Below are 24010 nucleotides of genomic sequence, written 5' to 3'. Positions count from 1 at the left end.
AATGATGCTGCCATCTAATTTAATATAATGGCAATTGAAAACATGCCTTCATTTATAATAAATCTACTGCTAGCGTGGTTATGGAATGCATTGGCAGAGTCTAGGATTCTTATAGGTCACAGCAGGCAGAGCAATAGCCCATACATTACACACAGCAAGGCAAGGATTAAGGAGAAGATAACACAACAGTTCAAAGACTAAGCTGGTCCATTAGTCAGACCTGCACAATATCTACTACACACTTTCCTTTCAGAAGGTAGAGATGTTAACCACCATTGCAACCAAATATAATCTACTTATTATTTATCTATTTTTATACGGCTTCTTATATAGCGCAACATATTCCGTTGCGCTTTATAATAGTAGACCGTGATAAAACAAACTGGGTAACAACAAACAGACTTGGAGGTAGGAGGGCCCTGCTGCAAGCTTACAATCTAGCATTTTCTAGAGGATAATAGGCAGGATCTGATTGGTTGCTATGGGAAGAATCTTCACTTCTATAAACCCTCACGTAAATATTATTAACAGTTACTTATATAGCGCATATTCCGCAGTGCTTTAGAGAATATTTGAACATTCACATCAGTCCCTGCCCCAGTGGAGCTTACAATCTATATTCCCTACCACATGTACATGCGCACACACAGACATTCTAGGGTTACTTTTATTGGGAGCCAATTAGCCTACCAGTATATTTTTTGGATTGTGGGAGGAAACCCATGCAAGTACGGGGAGAATATACAAACTCTGCAGTTAGGGCCATGGCGGGAAGCAATCCCATGACCTCAGTGCTGTGAGGCAGTAATGCTAACCATTACACCATCCGTACTGCCAATACAATCATTGACAAAACCTCATGTCAACCTATTCACGGTTTATCGAGACTCTGCCAATCCCTTTGATCCATAACCTTTGAAAATAGTCCAATACTCTATTTAACTCTGATGTAAATGTATGAAGCGTTGATATGGGGGAGAGGCGGTATCGGTGCCGATCCAACTTCTCCCCCCAATGTGTGAGCATGATCATTAACCGAGCACCCGGTCTATATTTGTGCCGTCCTTAAGAGAGTACGGGGCAATATATGAGCAATCAGCAGCTATCGACTGTTGTAGCTGAGGTTGCATATATACTGCTGTCTGGCAGCTGCTTGTGGATACCCAGTGAGCTGGCCAGGGAGTAGGCTGATGTCCTACACACTTTGATGGGAGAATCACCGGAAGGGGGAGTTTTCACTGCTTTGCCTTGGCAATGAACCCCTCAGTGTTGGAATATATCTATTAACTAGTAAGCAAATGCTTTGAAAGCTAGTCTGCTACCTTGTGGTTGCCTGTGTTTGTGCTTGTATGAGAGAGATATATATAATGATAAAACAATGTGCAGCATATTTGGATCAGTTACGTAACCACAAAGTACAGCTAGAAGCAAATCAGATCACACAAGCTGGTCATGGAGCAGAATGACAGCCATTGGCAAGGTACAATTCTATAGCAACATTGTAGGACTGGATATAGCAGCAGTAGTCACCTCCAGTCCTTGAGAGCTACCAACAGTTAATGTTTTCCAGATCTCCTCACAGAATCATAAGTGAAGTACTTAGCTCCACCTGTGGATCTTTTAAAATGTGTTAGTAATGAGTGCACCTGCGAGGTGAGCTGGAAAACATGAACTGTTGGTAGCTCTCGAGGACTGGAGTTGGCTACCCGTGGGATAGAGCATTGATGGAAGAACCATAAAATGGTAAAAGTTGCACACTCTCATTAATTTAACTTGTTAAACATCAACAGTGCAGGTGTTGTATTTTCATAGCAAACACTGGGTCAATTAGCAATATTACGAACTTCAAGATCCCATATTGAAAAGAGAATTACACAATCCATGTGCGACCCTGATTTAAAATTGTATTCAGAAATAGCTTTTTTTTGCATGATAATATGGACAAGTTAAAGAACAGTAAAGCCGTGTACACACGGCTGCGATAGGGGCTGATCTCGCTGGGAATATGGTCGCTGGCAACCATATCGCCAGTGATGGGAGCGTGCCCTGGCGATAAATCGCCGGGAGCGCATTCCCGTTTTAATCGTTGGTCGTAGGAGCTTGCTCCCGCGACCGGTTGATTACCTCTGCAGCACCACCGGCAGAGGTTTCTTGTCATCAGCGACCATCTATGGTCACCGATGAAAAGGGGGCATTGAGCGATATATCACTCGCTGATATTTTGCAGGGCGATCCGTATCACCTTGTGTGTATGCACCTTTAGAAAAGGATTTTACAGACATATTGTATAAAGGACACCCCGATAACAGCTAGATTAGTTTGACAGAAGAATTTGTAAAAATTTTAATGTAAGGTGAGAACACTTAGAACAAGGGCTGCACACAAACCTCCTAGCGTAGAGGGTTATCCATATTTTGGGTTAATTAGTAAAACTGCCAAACACACAGCTAATGCGTATCTTTCCAAACAGCCAGTGACTTGTTGCATTGAAAACCTAGCAATGTAGAGGAGCAAACATCAACCATTTAGTCCCAAATGCCAGAAGACGTACAAAATGGTTTGTTCAAATTGGTTAAATCTAAAGGATTTAGCCAACTTATGATTATGACCATTCTCTGGTATTTGGGAGTAAACATCCATTTGTCATTTGCTCCTTTACATCACCAGATTTTTATTCCAACCAGCCAACTAGTTGGAAAGGTTAATCGCCAGGATAAAGGTGCATACACACGGAACGATTTGATAACACTTCACAAAAAGATTGGTCTATGATCTTCCTGTACGCATGGAAGATCATAGACCATCATTAATGGCGCATAGCAAAATTTGAACGATTGGTCAGGAACGCCCACATTGTCCTTCAAATTGTTCTGTGTGTAGGCACATTAGGAGTAAAACTTTGCTACAAAAGGCATAATTGGACTTATTTTGCTTAAAGCAGTGTCCTCCCCAATCAAAATTAGCGCTAGGGGGAACACATCAGACCCTACAATCCTGCCCATATCAGTTTCTGCTTCTCCCACTTAAAATAACAAACAAAAAACCTGCACTTCTATAGGTCAGCATGGTATTTGCCACTGCACGCCGAAGAGACGTTGAGGGTGATTCAGGTTGGTTTGCAAAGCACATTTGGTATATTAATTGACAAAACCATGCTGCACTGCAGCTGCAACCTGAATCAGGCCCATTGTTCTGTGCACATGCAGTCCATGACAGAGCCTAGGGTATCAAACTATGGAAACCGATCATTATTTAGGCTATTCTGTTTAGGTAGATTTATCCTTAAACACAAACATAAAGTGGCGTATAAATGTTGTAAACCTAAACTACAAACTGACGTAGTTCAATACTGCACCTATGTAAAAAAGCACCAAAGCCTTGGTGTAAGTGTAGAGGTTTGACATTCCACTTGCACTATCTAAGTCCCATGATGCCTTGCCATAGTTTGACTATCCCATGCTGGGATGTGTAGTTTCACAACAGCTGGAGGACCACAGGTTGGGCATGCCTGTTCTAAAGAGGAGTGTAAGGTACAGTACTGTTCTGATTACTGGCAACTATCAACAGATAGCTGCAATAGCCTCCGGGCACTGTGGCTTCTGTAGCAGTAGTTCTTAATGAGGTCACCTAGCAGGTACATCAGACCTGTAAACCATACAATATATGGGATCCCGAGGAAGCTGAACAGTAATGGTCCGCAGTGAAAACCGTGCTTGAAAGTGATATTCAATCTGTGCCAATATTACCGACAGGTGGAAAATATCAGCACTCACCTATGCAATGCTGAAGTTTCAGACAGCATTGAATCCTGACCGATCAACTTTTTTTTTCTTTAAATGTATTTTGCCAAAAACTGCTGCCGACTGTCCACAGACATTTCAGACAACCTATGGCCATTCGGAACATTGAATACAGACTGTCGAGTTGATGTTGGAAGCCAGGGAAAACAGACTTGCAACTGTCAAGAGCGGCACAACAGTCGGAATCCAGATTGAATACACCCAAAGTCTGAAAAGTTGGTTGCTACTACCATTTACCAAGAGAACCCTACAAGTGGAGCCAGGTAGGGATATACAGTGTCATACTAATACTGCGGATTAAGGCTTTGTTCAGAATTATGAGGTGGTAAAACTGTAAATAGATGTACGATTGGTAGAAAATAAACACATTGCTCGATTACCAATGTTCTGGGAGCACATGTTCATGTGTTAAAAACCATGCACTACATTTTTACAACAAATGAAGAGAATGAGCCAAGATCTATAGGTGCGAACAAGACTTCGGTTTAAGAAAAAAAAGCTTCAAAACATATTTCATTCTGTCTGCACGCTGCCAAAGACTCTAGAGCAAATTGTTACCTAGAATGACATTACCAAAATATACGTTGGAAGAAAAGAAAGACAGGAAGGAAGGAAATACCAGTGGTGTAAGATACAGCTCTGCATATAAGTCCTCATGTGAGTCATAGTAAAAGCAGGATGCAGCCTCAGCTCGTATAACTGGCTCATGTAGTGAAGTGTACATAGTATATATCTACTAGGTATTGGAACATATTTAGGAATGTTATTAGTACATATTTCATAGGATGAAATGTCTTTTAGGCTTAGTGGTCATTTTAAGACAGGTATGTCCAAACTGTGGCCCTACAGTTGTTGTGAAACTACACATCCCAGAATGCCCTTTCATAGTTTTAGCAATCCCCAATAGCAAAACTGGGGCAAGGCATGATGGGACTTGTAGTTTCACAACAGCCATAGTTTGGACATGCCTGGTGTGCAAGAGGTTCTTAAAATACTCAGTAACAAACACCAGTCCAACACAGAGCCTGATACAAACACTTTTATTTTATAAAAATGACAAAATATCGAAACTGATCTGAAAATAAAAGTGTATTGGCTTGACCTTTTAAACATGCCGAAGGCGTGCTCCCATTCTTAGCCCCAGTTGGGCTCCCCTACATATCTTCCTTATTACTTAGGATGTGACAGTCTTAAAAAATATATCCAGAAGATGAAAGAACAATGTGCAGTGCAGGCAGCTGCAGGCTTGTGATCTGTAGCAGGCAGAACGAGACGTATGGTTCTAGCATATTGAGAGGGTACGGTGACATTTACAGCGGTTTCACTTGAACTATCATCACTGGTTTCATGCTGCCAGATCACATTGAGATACGTTTTAAATTGACAGTTCTATATTTCCACTTTATTACAAAAATTTCCAAAAATTCCAGCTTACGTCAAAAAACAGAATCTGTTGGTCTGTTGTGCAGAAATTCTTTATACTTCCTAGTAAACCATTACAATTACATCTTCTGTTTCCAGTTTGCGTATATAGATGTGCGTATGCCACGTGGGCCTGGAATAAATCCATAAATACACAAGGTTTATAAAGCTACATGCATGCACAGTTCTACCAGGAGGAGAAACAGAGAGGATAGGAAGCTAGAGAATATCTTGGGCGACCGGGGCAAAGACTTAGTCATCCTTGTCCTTTGCCCCATGCTTCAGGATGCGTGTAAACTCAATGTAATTGAAATTGCCCTTCTTGTCGATTGGTGCTTCTCTGAACAGCTCATCCACCTCCTCATCTGTAAATCTGTCTCCCATTGTGGTCAGCAGTTCTCTCAAATAGTCTTCTGGCATATGACCTACAAACACAAGGAATAATGAGCTATCTGGAAGCCTACAATCAGCAGATATTCTTTCATAATGTAATTCTCTGCAGCTGTGTTACTATGCACTGCACACCAAATAATAAAGGAGCATACAGCTACAACACAAATCGTTCCCGTTTTAGATCTGGTATACAAATACTGCAAACAATTGGCTACACAATAGTATCTTATTATCATCAACAGTGAATAAAGGAACGGATTTGTTAGCTGCTAGCATGAGGGTTACCTACGGCCATACCAAGGGCTGTGTAACAGGTAACACTGCTCAAGTCAAGGAGATGGTTCAGTTGCTTCCCTGACAGCACAAGATTTGTTCAGTATTTTGGCAGACAGGATGCCAGCAGTCACAGTAAAGATGCTTGCATTCCAACTACTACCAGGAGACCAGCGCTTATTGGGTGAGCAGTAGCATTAGGTTGGGGGGAGGCAGGTTAGGTAAGGTTTACGCACTAGGGGGTAGGCAGTTGCGAGGACTGTTGGAAGGGGAGGTAAATATACATGCATGACCCTGTTGGGATACAGGTATCTGTTCTCACCAACAGCATCCGCAGAAATGTGTGGAATACAAGTGTACTAAATGACTTTAGGTTGCCAATGGCATTAAATACCCAGGTACTGTATATTGTGTACAACAAAGTACAGTCTCCCTCTCACATGGATGTGAACTAGGAGATTGTGGTTCCAATCTTATATCAGACGGCAGATGAGCTGACATGTGCTTCTTCAGACACATGCTAATAAGGACGTGTATGATGCCAACTGAGATACATTTCTGCATCACAAGCCATGAATAGTCACAGGGACCTAAAACCCCTTTCACATTGCAGGTGAAAACCATTTTAAATAGCATGTAATACCATGCACACATTCAACCCCCAAGGGACACGTTTTAAGCCATAGAAATAGAGCCTTTCACACTGCCAAAAGAAGCGGCTCTGAAACGGGTAGGACACGGCTTTCTAACCGATTAACAAATACCGGTACTTGTTAAATGGTTAAAGCACCCTGGAGCTTTCCCACTGCAGCTCTACCAGTTTTAAAAGGCTATAAAAAATGGCAATTTACCCTTTAAGAGCTGCAGTGTGAAGGGGGTATTAGAAAAAAAAAAGTCAGAAGGGATCCTGGTTTGTCTGTTGTGGGCATTCATGCCGTAGCTAATTTAGAACATTTAAAAGTGCACTATATATCTCCTCATGTACCTACACACCATGTCCTTTAGCTACTCACCTTGTCCCTCTTCATCAAAGCATGCAAATGCATTCCTGATGACATCTTCTGGATCTGTACCATTCAGCTTCTCACCAAACATGGTAAGAAACATAGTAAAATTAATGGGTCCAGGTGCTTCATTCATCATCGCTTCTAAATACTCATCTGTAGGGTTCTTACCTGGAAAGCAAAACAGTTATTTTACAAAACCAAATTGCATATGATTGCCTCTAGACACTTTATTAGAGACCACCCACAGACACATACCCCATTAGCAGGTCACTGGCATAACTAGCAGTTAAACAGGAAGATCAGTGTTGTACAATTTCTGGTCTATACTCTCACCGCCCCAATAAAGGCCAGGCTTCCCTATCTCCCAATTCCCAAGATCAAGGAGGCACTGAAAGACATTTATATGTGATTGCACACTGGACTGCCTAGAAAGCCAGGGAAAATTGCACACATGTGAACTTCTCCTTAGAGACAATGTAACATCAATATTTCCCCCCAACCCATCAAAGTTCACAGTTCTCCCCAGGCTTCACTTGTCACATATTGGCTGCGTCACATGTCAGGAGGCATTAGGCTGGTGGGCAGCGGACACCGTCCCCTGTATAAAAAGGAAGGAAGAAGTTGCTGGCGTGAACAGTTACTGCTGAAAGCTGAAGAGCGCAGTCCTGCTGTGTCCACTCTCTGCATGTCAGCAGCAATGTGTGTTACTGGGTGAGCTTTTGTTGAGCCAGCAAGTGGGGGCACTATGCGGGCAGCCAGCAAGTGGGGGCATTATCTCAGTGCTAGTAATAAAAAAACATAAAAGCAATTGTGCAACATCTGGGGAACGCTTAAAAATACTTTGTGCTTAGCCATAAAGAGTAAGCATTTAAATTAGAAAACATTACTCTGAAAATGTTAAGCGCCTTGAGTCCTATTGGAGAAAGCGTGCTAGATAGGATTATGCAATCATAAACTACGAAAATAGTCAATTAGAATGGTCCGTTATATTAAAATGGTCTGAAATAAATGCTAGAAAAACAACAAAAAAACAGAGCTGCAAAACAAATAATGCATGGATTTTTAACAATCAAGCACATGGGGCAGTATTCCATTGTTATATTGCACCCGAACACCAGCCTAAAGTGATGAGAAATCGCAGAGCGATACTCAACGGATCACGCACCGGGCTTAATATGGGTTGCGACCAAACTAATGGTCGCAACACTAAAAGTCCCCTGAAATGGAGGACTTAGTGCAAGTTATTAGCAGCTGTCAATGACAGGCTATGAATAAAACGGCAAAACTAGAGTGAAGTTATTTAGTAGGCAATGACGGATCCGATATGATATCCCGGCGGTCGGGATCCCGGCGGTCGGAATCCCGACACTGGAATCCCGACCGCCGAAATCCCGACAAGGGGGGGGACATGGATCGCCCCCCCTTGCGGGCTCGCTGCGCTCGCCACGCAGCGGGCCCGGTGCCTCGCTACGCTCGGCACGCTATTATATTCTCCCTCTATGGGTGTCGTGGACACCCACGGAGGGCGAAAGTTTCGGGATTTCGGCGGTCGGGATTCCAGTGTCGGGATTCCGACCGCCGGGATCCCGACCGCCGGGAAATTAACCGCATCCCGGCAATGACATAGCAGGTCTCTACTTGAAGAGAGGAGCCTGCATACAGTAGCTGATGGCCTATAATAGCTTTGTAGATGAAAAAGCCCTGAAGCAAGGTTATGCATTCAGCTTTCAATATTTACTTTCAGCCCATAGAAAAGCAATTGTAAATTCCCATATGCAACACTTATTTATGTGCTACCTGGGTGAGGGGGAGGGGAATGGGGATTCAACTGTATTTTTGCACCTGATCTTATTCTAAAATGACAAAAGATGGCAGGGCGTTATCCACCATGCGCCATCTAGTGGCAGTCGCATGGAAAATCAATTTAATATTTCCAGTGTCTATGCTGTACAAACTAAGCACTAATGGTCCAGACACACTGGTCAATTTTTGCCCGTTTTGCCAATTTTCCCTGAGGGTGGACGACTTTCCATGCAGGATGCGATGGAAAGCTGTCCATTCCTTTGCTTATCTGCTGGTAACATCAGCAGATGAACGGCCGGGCCGGCGATGATGTGGGAGCGTGCATACTGGACGGCTTTTAAAGCTGAAAGCCGCTCAAATGAGTAAACTGAGCGGTTTCCAGCTGAGTCGCCAAGGGTGTATGGGCCTTTACAGGTGTAAGAAATAAGGAGAGGACTGATTCATAAGACATGTAAGTTCTTTCTTTACAATGTAGAAAAGTGCTATCCAAATAAAATAATTAAGTACCGTATAAGTAGATAAGGATAGGTAAACCTGTTCTATAACTAATTTTAGTCACTTACCAAGAGATGCAAGCATGTCGTGCAGATCTTCCTTATCAATAAAACCGTCTCTGTTCTGATCGATCATGTTGAAGGCCTCCTTAAACTCCTGGATTTGGGACTGGTCAAACATAGCGAATACATTGGAAGTTGCGCGCTGAGGACGCTTCTTGGTGGTTTTTGTCTTTGCTCTTTTGCTTGACATCTTGGCAGTGGTGTTAGTCTGCAGGAGAGAGGGGGTTAAAAATAGTTTACCAATGAGGAAGTACATCCAGACAAAATATTTATATATATCAGCATACAGGTTTAGTATTTTACCCATGCAACATGGTCTACCGGCCTCAACCAAAACATCATGTCCAGGCAAGTTTTTATGTCATAACCCAAGTATTGACAGCCTGTGAAACTACAAGCCACAGCACGCTCTGCAGACTATAACCTGATACCTGCTGTAACACTACTGTGGTTATTACACTTAATGCTTTATTTAACATATACTTTATTTGAACAAACATTTTCAATTCACAAGTAAATTTTTTTTAATGATGCCCCTTCTAAAAGTTTCTATTTCATTAATTAGAGTTACGGTCAGACTACAATAAGCTATTACATAAAACTATTACTATAGATGTAAAGTAACCTATTTTTATTTATACTTATGTCAACAGTCGCTTAGTATTGGTTGGGTATTCCATATTCTGTGTTTTTTTTTTTTTTTTTACACACCCCCCACATTTTTTTATAGTTACGTTGTCCCCCGTATCCACAGCAGCCATCGGACTCCTCTTCAGGGGCATCCCCAGTGCCAGGGATGCATAGCGCATGCACGCCAGTAATGCCACCCGTGCAATGCCGCTGAAGAGGAATTCAAAGGCTGCCATGGACTGTGGGGGACCATCAGGGCAGCGGGTACACATATACATTAAAATCCGCAATAATCCCTTATCCAAAATGCTCATGGTCCCGAACAAGTCAGATAATGGATACTCAACCTTGCCTATTTTATCCATTGTTCTAGTATTTTCTACATAATACAGTTATCTTCTTGCAAACCCATCTGGAAAAGCAGATTCGAATAAGGAGTCACAGAGCTTTGACTAAAGTCAGAAGCACACTGCAATCTACCCAGGGCTACCAGATCATTGTTTTAAAGACTGCTGCCTATATGAAAAAGGTAAACATTACAGGACAATACGATGAATAAATATATTTGCATGGGCAATGTTCTAACCTATTTTGACAAATTCACTAGGTGTTCAAAGGGTTAAGCACACCAACAGGTCCACATGCAGCCCACAATTGTTTGCCAAAACCTCATCCAACATGGCTACCTGTAATTTGCCAAATTAGAACATGATCGAAATCCTGAAACCAAGGGTCAGTTTTGGGCCATGGATTAAATGCTTTAAATAAATAAATAAGCTGTTTTGGATTAAAAGCCCTCTTGTACATAATGTCTATGTATGATTTAAATATAACAATGACCGCCAATGCTGTGCTATGAAGTATAGGAAGATCACAAACCATGTTCTGCGATCCAGTATAGCAGGGATGGGGAACAGTTAACACTCCAGCTGTTAAACTAAACATCCCAGCATGCCCTGCAACAGGTTTAGCATGGCCATATAACAAAACTGTAGCTGGGTATCCTGGGATGTGTATTTCAACAACAGATGGAGGGCCAAATGTTATCCATGCCTGAAGTATAGGAAGATATAGAGCCATGGTTCTCATGGGAGCAATGTTAACCTCCAATGTTCTGCCATCCAGTCTAGGAAGGTGGGGCTTATGAAAGAAACACTTTACATTCTTAAGGTGCTACACAATAAAGATATTTTTAAACTATATGCACTAAAATGAGATAGTTAATGACTATCGTGCATATCGTCTATTGTGTATGCACTAGATCGTTAAAAATGTCCGCTTTCACAGGTCGGTAACAACCCGCCAGCCATGCAGCCAAATTTTGCATACATCAACGACTGCTTGTTCAGATGGGGGCCGGGTGACATCACTGATCCCATGCTCTTAAATTATATATCTTTTGGTGTGTATGCAGGAAATCATTTTTCTGGGAATTGTATAGTGTGTACCCAGCATAATGCTGGGTACACACCAGGACGACTAGGGCCCGATACCGATCCGATGCGCGGTCCCGCGGGTCGGTCGGTCCTTATTCAGATCCTACCTGCTGCAGGTAGGATCTGAATAACGACCATACTGCCGGGTGCGGGTCGCCATTGGATCGGACCCGCTCACGGTGCACATCGTGAGCGGGTCGTCGTGGTGTGTACCCTGCATTAGACTATTAAGACCACAGCTGTCATTATGAGCCTGTAAGAACAGCATTCACACATAAGCCTAGCCTAAAATAATCGCTAACAAAACATTTTTATATTATAAAAAACAGAACAGAATATAACACAAAAGACAAAACAATGACTTATCTGTTGTGGTGTGGAAATACTGTAGTATGTACACTGGATACTAAGTTTACTCCTATACTGTCTAGAACCTTACAGTAAACTTGGAAGACTTCCTGTGATAAAGGCATAACAAAGAAAACTGCCTTACCTGCCTGATCCCCAAATAACAATTACAGGCAGGGATCAGACGAGAGCTTTAAATAGCTCTGTGATATCCTAGTCATCTGTCTCTACAAGGCCACATTCTCTACAATGAACACTACACTAAAATAAAACAGCTTTATATACTTGTATGACAACATCATGGAAAGCTCCAACTCATGATTGCAGGACTTTCGTTGGGCTGCACCCACTCTGTGGAATGCTCTCCCACTAGTCTCTAAACCTTCAAGTGTTCCCTGGAAACTCACCTCAGGCAAGAGTTTCAGATTCCATAATAGCCCACATAAACCTTTCCTATCCAATCACAGCCTCTCTCACCTGTCCATCATTGCCTGGTCACTGCATCATTCAGCACACCAAGAACCTTTGCAATCTGGTGGACTACTATGCAATAGATAACACCTATCCCTGTGTATGAATGCCTATTATCCTATAGATCGTAAGCTTGAAACAGGGTCTTCCACCCATTTTACAGACCCCAGTTTGTTTTATCCCTTTTTCCAATTATAAAGTGCAACAGAACTTGCTGTATTGTATAACAACCTGTTAATAAATAAAGCCTGGGAGGGTAAATACGCAGTTTCAGTACAAGAAAACAAAATATGTATTTCTATATTATACTTCATAACTTACCACTACCCCCACATACTGGAAAAAAAATCTGAAGGGGTTGACATGTAAGCCCCTAGGGAATATTTGGGTGGAGTAATATAGCAGCATAATTATCACTTTGTTGTATATTTACAACAAAGCAATAGAGAACTGGTAATTAACCAAAGACGACAATAGCAGACTAATGAGACCACAGAACATCATTCTTCAGCGAAGTCACCGGCCGGAACATGTGGTCGCTGACAATATAGGCAGAGGTGACTCCATGTTCAGAAGAGGAGAGAGGGGTCGTTAATGACCCGCAGGTACGCACTAGATGATAATGCACATGCATAGCTTTAGCAACAGGAAGTTTAGTGTAAGTGTCCAGGTCCAGTGAAGCCCTGCTAACATTGGGCATCTTTATCTTGCCAAAAATGCTTCTTCGACACAATGTAAGGAAACTAGAATGCACCAGGAGACTGTTTAACCCTTTAAGTGCCAATGTTGCTGTGAGAACATCAAAATATCCACCCATATTGCACCCAAAAATATAAATAATAATCGCTGTGAGTGATGCTGGCATTTTTAGCGTCTATTTTGAGTATCTCACAGCAAATTTGGCACACAAAGGGTTAATGTGACATGACACTTATATAAATTTCAGAATTTGTATCGGGGGAAAAAAATGTAGCCCTTCATGTGGAGATTGAGACTACTGCTGGGTACACACCGGCCGATATATTGTGGCATGTCTTTTGGACAAATAGCATCTGCCCGGCAGCAGAGCCGATGGCTGATATCTTGATGCATCATGATGAGTGTTGCTATAGATTCCACAGGTGGCTAACAGGCCATGTAAATGCCTGGCCAGTTGTGACATCAGGCCAATCCGTTGGCCTTGTGCAGGGGTGGCCAAACCGGTCCTCAAGATCTACCAACAGTTCATCTTTTTCAGGCAACCTGGGGATCTATAGTAGGAATGACTGCAGCATGTTTGAAAATGTGACAGTGATGAGTACAGCAGCTAGGTGATTTGAATTAAGCCCCGTACACACGGGGGGAGATATATTGCTCAGTTTCTCCTTTTCATCAGCGACCACAGATGGTCGCTGATGAAAGGGAACCTCTGCTGGCGGTGCCACAGAGGTAATCAGCTGGTCGGGCGGAAAACGGGAGCGCGCACCCGGCGATTTATCACCGGGGCACACTCCCATCACTGGCAATATGGTCGCCTGCAACCATATTTCCATCGATTTCAGCACCTATCGCCCCCATGTGTACGGGGCTTAACTTGGACCATTGGTAGATCTCGAGGACCGATTTGGCCACCCCTGGCCTACTGTGTACCCAATGTTAGTCACACACAGACATAAAAATATCTCAAATTAATCAGCAGTCTCTGTGTGCCTAAAGGGCCCCATACATCAGCAATTAATTGTGACAATTTTCAGATATGGAGATGATTGCCACAATTAATTTTAGATGTGTGGGCTCCCCCTTTTGGCAATCACAATCAAAATCGCCAATCGATTGCTTAATCAGGTTTTTAAACATGTTTAATAATCTGGTATTATCTGCAGATCTTTTATATGTGTGAGCATTCTCAATTCGTCTTCTTCATCTATTTACATTATGAACAGCAATCGATTGGGCAATTTCCAGATATGAAGATGCAATCTTTAGATGGAAAAATCTGCCGATCACTGAAATAAATCTGTAATGTGTGGGCAAAGTCAGATAGATTGTAAAATCCATTTATCTGGCCAAAAAATCCCTGGATCTGGAAATCCATAAATTGTGATTGCTGATGTATGGGGCCCATTAGTCGCATTGTGTTGTAATTATGATGCATTTTTGACAAAACAGAGAAGCAGACAAGATATCTGCCCAATGCTCATACAAATGGATAAGAATTCTATTTTTAGATTGGAATTATTCTGGAACATACCAGATGGTGTTTAATACTACCAAATGATTGGGTTATTAAAAAGCTTCGTGACCATGTTAAAGTTAATCATGCAACACCTACCAGCTCAGATTATGCCAGGTATTTGCTGGCTGGATGTCACCATTATTACAGGAAAAACAAAATCGCTTTCTTGGCCAGGGTGCCCATAATGAGATCAGGTGCTATTCTACAACTTGAGATCATCCCATTGTGGTTCCATCCCCTCACTAGAATGCCAAGGTTGTCATATCACCAGATATAAAGTATGATATCACACTGTACAGAATATATCTCCTCCTAGTCCTTTCAACTGAAAGGAGGATGGACCAGTATCAGAATTTGCAGACTTTTTTAATCTGCTGTGTGAAAAATGTACTATTACTGTATATAGATACACAGGCAGATGAGGCTTGGCTTGTGTTAGCAAAAGTTCAATGAAAAAAAAAAAAAGTGAACTGAACTCTTGTTTTACTTGCATCTAACACTTAAATACTACAAGACCTACAAATGCCATAAATTTAACATCCAAGATTATTCCACAAACTAATATCTCCCCCACACACAAGGATGAGCTAGAATCAACACACAGATCTCGACATACCCAGTAATGTATGACAGCAATAAAAAACCTCCCAATAACAGTGCGTAAACCAAAAACAAACAATCAAGCACACGCAACTGAATTATACAACTCTCTTGGTGGATAACAGCTGCATTCAATTTTGATTGCTTTCAGTCCCTGAGCTATTGCAACATAATCCTGGGTTCTAACATCTTCCCTTTAGGTGGGGCCATGGCAAATTTTATTTGAAGTTCTTCATATTCGGATATGTATATCAGTTATCAGACCAAGCCCATTACAAATAAACCATGAATTACTTGTGGTCTTGTAGTGTGCATTCTTATATTGAGCAGCTGGTGAAAATACACACACCCTAGACTGACTAAAAGGTGACACTCCAAGATGTGGCTGTTGCCACAATGACTCACTGGTGCAAGTTTGCCCTAACTGGACTGACCCCCAAGAATAATAAAGAAACAAGGGGGGGTCGATCCTATTAACCCCGAAGGGTGCGAGTTAGCGTTCGGGTGCCGTTTTCACGCTGAAAACTGCATACAAATTACCCCTTACTTGCACCCTTCACAGGGCCAAATTCGGCCCACCGTAAAATGTGCCAGGTGTCGTGATGATTCACACTGGGCGAATCATCCACGTACATCGAAGGTTAATAGGATCGACCCCAAGGTATTTAATTGCGTCATTATTGCTGACTCACAATTAAACTTTGGGCTGCTGTATTTAATCTAGTGATCTACTGTACCTATCCTGTCATCCTCTAGTATGATCCAACACAGGACGCATTAGCGGACACCCAGGATACCATGGGGGGGTGGGGGGCGCTAAGGAAATGTATTGTCCCCAAAAATTGAGGAGATGCTACTGTAAAATTATTATAATAGGTGACAGTCAGAAACATCCCCATCTGAAGCTTTACCCATAATACAATGCTCATTTCCAGGACGTTGGGAAACAACAAGTACAAACAACCCCTGTCATTACCTCTTTTGCTAGGCATGCTGAGATTTATGGTTCCACACCTGCCGGATATATGCGTCTCCCTTCCTAGCTCACAGCACAGAGGACCGTGATAGAGTGTATATAGAGTATGGGCACTGCAGCCGCGCATTGGCCCCACAGCCATGTAAGGCTGTCCAGGGGCCTACGCATAGCGCCTGTATACACAGGACCTGCCTCGGCCGTACAGGAAGATGGGCGCGGTGAGAGCCGCCTGCGGGCCAGGTGTAACCCGGAGCACCTATCCCCTTTCCGGACAGCCCCTGGTACCCCGCAACCCAGTGCCTGACATGACACGGTTGCTCCCGGTACTTACCGCACTGAGGGGAGAAGATGGGCTCGGAGGTGGCGGCTGTGCTGCTGCTTCTGTGTCACACAGACGTTATATCACCTCAATCCTACACCAACGGCGACCAACACCCAGCCTCACACAGCCACGCCCCCTGCACTCACTTCCGCATTACTCGCCACAGGCAGCGGATGGACCGAACCACTCAGCGCGGCGGCAGAAGGACATCCGCGAAACCGGACTTCTATCACGGCACTTTCAGGCGTCACTCTATACACAGTACAATGTATAGGTGGCATGTTTTGTGATGCAGTAAGTCTTGCATGAATAAAAGCAACCTAACCCCCCTCTCAGCTGCGTCAGTGGTACAGCCCGACACAGAGGGAGGGGCACATTCCGGGGCGGTGACGTCACGAGGCTTTGGCTGACACATCTCCTTGTATGGAAGCGGCGGCCTGGCAACTCTCGCGGGAGTGTCGGGCCGGCGGCGGTGATGTTGCCAGCCTGGGTGCCCGGAGAGGGGCAGCAGCCGGCATGGGTCCTCCTTGGTCATGAGAGAATATATTATAATAACTATGAGAGGTTGTGACTGCGTTATCTATGGGTATAGTGTATAGCTACTGGGTTCGATATATGTAAAAGTTTCGGCTGGCGGGATATGCCATTAGCTTACTGTGGTTGTGACATCAGAGTACACAGTTGCTGAAGACACATATTGCAACATTGTCCTATGTACTACAGAACACAGAAAAGCTAAGATGAAGCAGTGATTCTGATTTACAAGTATTTCAAGAATTATAAGGTGTGCCCAAATGAAAAGGAGATTCTTGCCATTCCTCCCAACTGTCCCATTTCCCGTGGGTACAGTACGTTCTGGTTTTTGGGGTCCTACCCGCCTCCCACCCGGGGCCAGCAGTGTCCCGTGGCAGTTGGGAGACCCTGCTGCCACCTGCTTGTCATCGGTGAATAGACGCTGTGTGAATGTGCACAGAGTCTATTCTAGAGATGGGCAAAACGGATCTTTTCGCCGACCCGACTCGACCCGGGTCGGTCACTGAAAAGATCTAGATCCTTTGGGCGGCTCTACGGATCAATTTGTGTAAAAAAGACAGTTATTTATGGTTTGAGTTAGTGTACCATACCTCCCAACATGACCCTTTCCAGGAGGGACACAATGCTCTGTTTCTGGACTTCCCTCTTCATGTTTGATTGTTATTACCTGTGTGGAAACACCTTTCTTACCCATTTACCTGTTTAGAACAGGTAATAGCAATCATTCGTTAAGAGGGATGACCCAGTGTACCCATTTACACTGCCCTCTACCCAGGTCATAGTCATGTTCTACCCAGGTCAGGACCTGGGGAAACGGTCGTTTGGTCGACTGATCTAGGTCGACATTAGGTCAACAACACTAGATCGACATGCTGAAAGGTCGACGTGGAACAAGATCGACATGGTTATAGGTCAACATGAGGAAGGTCGACAGGTCATAAGGTCGACATGGGGATTTTCACTGTTTTTTGAGCCGACATGTGCCGACAGGCGGTATTTCATGCCCTACCTTCCACTAGGGCATGGAGTGAGATTATAATAGTGTGGCAAGCGAAGTGAGACACTGTGCCCAAAGCATTGCAAGCGATGCGAGGGTCCGATTCTCACTTCCAACTGTGTCCATGTCAACTGTGTTGACATTCGGGTCAAAAAACAGCGAAAACCCCATGTCGACCTTATGACCTTCCTCATGTCATCCTAACGTCCATGTCTACCTTTTCCCATGTCAACCTTTTCCCATGTCGACCTTTCTGCATGTCGACCTAGTGACTGTCTGACCAACGCTTGTCTGACGAACAATCCAGTTCCCAGGACCTGGGTAGAAGTCCCGTATAAAGGGACACAGCGTGTCCCATTTACACTGCCGCTGACAGGGGTCTGACCCGCTGAAGACCCGGGGTTTTGCAGCGGTGTAAAAGGGGTATTAATTTGCTCGTTGCCAAGGCAGACTAAATTTGCTCATTGCCGAGCCCCCCCTCCCCCCCCCCCAAATGAAAGTTAAAAGAAGGCCCCCTCCCCCTCCAAATTAAAGTTAAATGTACTACACAGCCCAGCAAACACAGATCTAGTAAAAAAAAAAAAAACACATGTGCACTGCCTAATTTATGTCTGTGTGTCTGTGTGTTCATACTTCTACTACACACCTTTCTGTGATACTACTGGTGAACTCAGGTGAAGCAATCTTGAAGTCACCAGACCTCCCTCAGGGCTTCCAGATTCAGAAGAATCTAGATCTGCACGTGACACAGCAACAGCAGCAGCAGCAGCACAAGCAGCCAATTAGAAGAAAATATCTCAGCTGCCAAAGGGGGCAGTGCTGAGCTCAAGCAATGCAATGTGCATTGTATTGTATGTAATGCTAAGCGAAACCGATCCGGATCACCATTTTGGGATCGGCGGCTCGCTCGTTCTTTTGATGGATCCGTTCAAAAGAACCGGATCGTTCGCGAACGACACATCTCTAGTCTATTCCCCGCAGCCAGAGGGGCAGCAGCAGCAAAATGGGGGCGTGACCTTGCACAAGTTACGTGATTTGAACGCCATGTCCCCTCGCCGCGAGGTCATTATTTATTTATTTACAGTTTCTTATATAGCGCAGCAGATTCCGTTGCGCTTTACAATAGTAGACAGTGATAAACAAACTGGGTAACAACAGACAGACTTGGAGGTAGGAGGGCCCCGCTGCAAGCTTACAATCTATAGGGATATAGGAGGGAAACACAAGGACAGGCACCAGTAATAGCATAACAGTCCCACCAAGTTACAGGTCCAGAAAGGAAGCTATATAATGCATAAGTGCCTCAGAGGGTTATGCGTGTAGAACTTAAATATGATAGGCTTGCCTGAAGAGGTGAGTTTTCAGGGAAAGCTTGAAAGTTTGGAGGCTAGTGGAGAGTCTTAATGTGCGTGGAAGGACATTCCATAGGATGGGAGCAGCCCAATGAAAGTCCTGTAATAGTGAATGGGAGCTAGTGATCCGTGCAGAAGAGAGACGCAAATCTTGCGCAGAGCAGAGTGGTCGAGATGGGAGATATTTTGTGATAAGTGCAGAGATATATGCGGGTGCAGTATGGTTAATAGCTTTATATGTGATGTCATGCCCCCAACATTTTGGGCGAAGGTACCACTGCGCCACCAATGAAAGTTGGTAGGTATGCTTTTGCTGTAGCGGCTTATCTAATTGCAATGGGTTAATGTGTTTGCAGAAAGATCTCATGGTGTTTTTCCCAGAATGGCTTCACCTCAGTTTCTGTATTCTTGTAAAGTTGCTTTATGTGGTCGGATGCATGATGGATTCCTCCAGATCAGCCCAAGGAGCTGTTATGCAATTTATTCGCACAGAGGGCCTTATTCAGATCTAAGCTCGGTACAAATTTGTTCGGAAAATGGGCAAAACCATGTGCACTGCAGGTGGGGCAGATGTAACATGTGCAGAGAGAGTTAGCTTTGTGTAAGTTATTTTGTTTCTGTGCAGGGTAAATACTGGCTGCATTTTTTTACACTGCAATTTAGATTTCAGTTTCAGCACACCCCACCCAAGTTTAACTCTCTTTGCACAGGTTACATCTGCCCCACCTGCAGTGCACATGGTTTTGCCCATTTTCCAAACAAATTTGTACTGAGCTCAGATCTTAATAAGGCCCAGAATGTGAGCATGCTTCAGAAATGTATCGCAGGATGAAGGCTGTGTATGGTGAGCAGTGTCTTGCACCTTGAACCATATTCCGGTGGTGCCAGAATTATGAGATGGGATGCGACAGCATCAAGGACTTGCCACAGCCTGGGAGGCACACGTCACCAACCCTGCCATACCTTCTCTGTATACCGCCTTTATCCTGTTCTAAATTTCTGAAGCCTTCTGCGTGAAGAAATTGGATAACAGCTCTTTGCGCTGATCTGGAGGAATCCATCATGCACCCGGCCGTGCAAAACAACTTTCCTGAAATGAAGAAACGGAGACTAAGCCATTCAATACACATGGGCAACTGGGAAAACCGCCATGCCATCTATCGGAAAACAAATTAATCCAGGGCTGAAATCAGAAATGTTGGGGCCCGGGACTGCCATAATCTCGCCCCCCCCCCCCCCCAAAAAAAAAACAATCCCGGGGCTCCCCATATTCCTTACCACCACCTCCTCTCCCCCCCTCCTCTCGCACCTCAAAGCCGGGGTAAGGTCGGCTGTCATCTCCCCTCTATGATGCAGAAAGTCTCCTGACTGTGCTGCCACTGCGCTGCTGTCACATAGTCCCGGCCGCCGGCTTGTTGTTGGAGGATGTGCAGCTCCTCCTTTGTCACGTGGTCCCGGCGGCCGGTTTGTTGTTGGAGGATGTGCAGCTCCTCCTTTGTCACGTGGTCCCGGCGGCCGGCTTGTTGTTGGAGGATGTGCAGCTCCTCCTTTGTCACGTGGTCCCGGCAGCCGGCTTGTTATTGGAGGATGTGCTGCTCCTCATTTGTCACATGGTCCCGGCGGCCGGCTTGTTGTTGGAGGATGTGCACTGCAGTCACAATGTGCCGCCCTCAGCCGCCGGGCCCGTAATGAACACGGAGCCGGGCGGGGGGGCCCAAGGATAGTGAAGGGGCAGGGGTGAGTGACCGAGCTGCCCGGGCCCTACCCTCTGTCAGAGCAGCGGGGCCTGGGACTCCAGTACCCCCAGACCCTCCCTGTCGGCGGCCCTGAAATAACCCACTGCAATTAGACACACCACTACAGCAAAAGACTCCTTTTCATTTAGGCACACTTTATACATTTCCAGTATCCAGGAAAAGTAGCCCAGAAGTAGGAAGGCTAATGCTGTATTCTCTCAGCACCAGGTCTACTCTAAGCACCATGATCCTGGTCGGGAGCAGGGGGTGTACCCAGGACTTACGGCTTGTTTCAGACCTAATTGCTGGGCTGCTAATCTTCAGAGCCCTATGATCAGATAGCAGTTGCCCTGCCAGAGTGAAAACTCGCCCCTGTGCAAGGCTGCAAATTGCTTAGCAGGTCTTGTGAAAAGTAGCTGGATCGCGATTCCCTGCAATTCCATTCGCTAGCCGGTTACCTTTGAATGATTTTTCGGTACTTGTGTAGTTTCTGGTTTCTACGCTCGGCAAACTATCTAAAATAAACTAACTTAACTCCATGCCAACATGGATAGTTCATACCCCCACTATCCATGTTGGCATGGAGTTGATTTTAGATAGTGTGGCGAGCCACCGAGCCCGCAGCGTGGGCGAGTGAAGCGAGCCCCGCAAGGGGATTCAGACGCCATGCTGGCGCCGTGAAACTACACAAGTACCGATTTTTCCACCGTGTGCAGTCAGTGCATAGCCCAGGACTTACTCAGCGGCTGCAATAGAATCAGGCTGATGGAGGCCGGAGCTGACGTCACACACCCTCCATGAAAACTCTTGGACATGCCTGACCCCTTTGGCAGGAAGACACAATTCTGTTATAAATTGTAAGCTTGCGAGCAGGGCCCTCCTACCTTTTAACTGTCTGTGAATACCCTGTTTGTTGTATCACTGTCTCCTTTGTAAAGCGCAACGGAATATGCTGCTCTATATAAGAAACTGTTAATAAATAAATAAATAAATATAAAGTCACCAGCCAAGGCTCTCATAACATAGTGATAATGGCTTTTCAAGGACACTCCATGTTGTTTGCTCCCCAAAAGGGAAATTCCTGCTATTAATACAGGCTATGAGCACTGGTGAAGGGAGAACTTTTGTAGGGAGGATGGTCTATGTTATTTTTTTTTTTTCACATTACATATACATAGTATTTTACTTAACAATAAAAGTATGTATAGAAAAGTCATGACATTAATAAATGTAAGAAAATACGTTACTTGTTTCCTAGCAGGGCGCCCACTAAGCAAATAGCTTAGCGGGCGATTCTGCATAAGAAAATCGCATGGCGTTTTTGCGTGCAATGCAATTTTCCTATGTAATGTATTCACTGCTATTTTTTCCTCCCGGGCGGTGCGGATCGCATTGCACCGCGAAATCGCATTCGATTGTATAGGGTGCAATGCCATTTACTTTACTATACAGTTGTATGAGATGCAATGAGATTGAGGCACCCCCCCCCCCAGTATCCACGCCACCCCAAAGCGTGATGAGCGCAGCGGAACGCTTCCTCCCGCCCTTTTCATACCCCCACAAATCCACGTATCAACGTGAATTTGATCTTATATAGTGTGGCGAGCCACCGAGCCCGAAGCGTGGCGAGCGGACACGGATTACGTTACATGTATTGCGTGTCCCCTCGCGGGGCTCGATGCGCTTGCCACACTATATAAGATCAACTCCACGCTGGCGTAGATAGTGGGGGTATGAAAAGGTCAGGATGGCGCGTTCCGCCGCCCCTTGCGGGGCGTGCTGCGCTCGCCACACTTCGGCGTGACGTTGGATACTGGGGGGGGGGGGGGTGCCTCAATCTCATTGCATCTCATACAACTGTATACTAAAGTAAATGGCATCACACCTTATACAATCGCATGCGATTTTGCAGTGCAATGCGATTGCACCGCCCGGGGGGAAGGGGGGGGGGATATCAGTGAATAAATTACATAGGAAAATCGCATACGGTACCGTACACAGTGAAACTGGGCGCCATGCTAGGAAACAAGTACCGAAAATACAAATACAAGGCATTGTTACATTGTTACATTCGTTGGGTACATATCAAAAATCATATACTATAGGTGACAGTAAATTTCATTCAATGTTCCACAAAAAGTAGATTCAAACTTATTACTACAAAACCAGTGTCCTAATAAACAGTAGCCTTACAAAGTACTTATCTTGTACAAGATATATTAAGCCCCAAAAGAATGTTGTTTTTTGTTTTTGTTTTTTTACAATTAATAATTTAAGTCTTGAGGCCTCCATACACAGATTTGCTAAATCATATGTGTAGTTCAGAGCCGGGCGGGGGACAGCAGCGGGCGGGGGATTCCGGCGACCAGAGACCGGAGGGAGGAAGCGCTGGGGGGGTTTTATGTGGCGGCGGGTGCTGGACAGTAGGTGCAAAAGAAAAGTGATGGGCTAATTGGATTTTTTTTTTAAGTGTGCCCGTTGCCCGGCTTCCACAGCCTGGCTCCCTGATCTGCTTGCCGCCATCCAGGGCCGGTGCAAGGCGTCTAGATGCCCAAGGAAGAGCTGCGCCCATCTCACTCACTCCCCCACCACCAGTGTTGCATGGTACAGGGCTCAGCTGGCATCCTTGATGCCCAGCAGCATCATCAGCATAGTCATCAGCATAGTGCAGAGCAGGGAGAGAGCCTCTCTGGCGCCTCCCTGACTCTGCTGAGTGAATGGGTCTTGGTGTGGGTACCACTGGGGGGGGGGGGGGTAATGTTAAGCAATTGGCACTGGGTGGTAGTCACAGGCATACTGCTGAGAACCTCTTGGAAAAACTGAGAGATGTCATAGCGACATGGCTTACCCCACTTGGACTCTACTCAGAATTTGTCAGTTCTGATAACACCAGTAATATCGTGAAAGCATTACAGCTGGGTGAATTCGAATACATCCCCTGCTTTGCTCACACAATCAACTTAGTGGTTCAGGCATTTTTAAGGAACGACGGGCGTGCAAGAGATGCTGTGGGTTGCACAAAAATAATTTCCGGCATTCCGCAACAGCGTGCAGGAGATTGCAGCAGCTGCAAGAGAAATTGAATCTGCCCTTCCATCAGCTGAAGCAGGAGGTGCCAACAAGGTGGAACTCCACCCT

The 24010-nt window shown here is 44.7% G+C and overlaps 1 protein-coding gene across 1 annotated transcript; it reads right to left on the bottom strand.

Annotated features, from left to right (window-relative positions):
* Positions 1–4824: 4824 nt before the first annotated feature.
* Positions 4825–16421, bottom strand: LOC146080370 (myosin regulatory light chain 2, smooth muscle minor isoform). The gene is made up of 4 exons (XM_083187570.1): positions 16263–16421; positions 9262–9463; positions 6902–7063; positions 4825–5647 (listed from the first exon to the last, which is right to left on the bottom strand). The coding sequence occupies exons 2-4, from the start codon at positions 9443–9445 to the stop codon at positions 5475–5477; spliced, it is 519 nt and encodes a 172-aa protein (XP_083043696.1). The 5' UTR covers positions 9446–9463; positions 16263–16421; the 3' UTR covers positions 4825–5474.
* Between the last annotated feature and the right edge of the window lie 7589 nt (positions 16422–24010).

Source organism: Crinia signifera, chromosome 5, assembly GCF_055691185.1.
Source record: "Crinia signifera chromosome 5, ASM5569118v1, whole genome shotgun sequence".
NCBI classification, from domain to species: Eukaryota; Metazoa; Chordata; class Amphibia; order Anura; family Myobatrachidae; genus Crinia; species Crinia signifera.
Note: the sequence above shows the minus strand (reverse complement) of the source record. Positions and strands in the feature narration are given on the sequence as shown.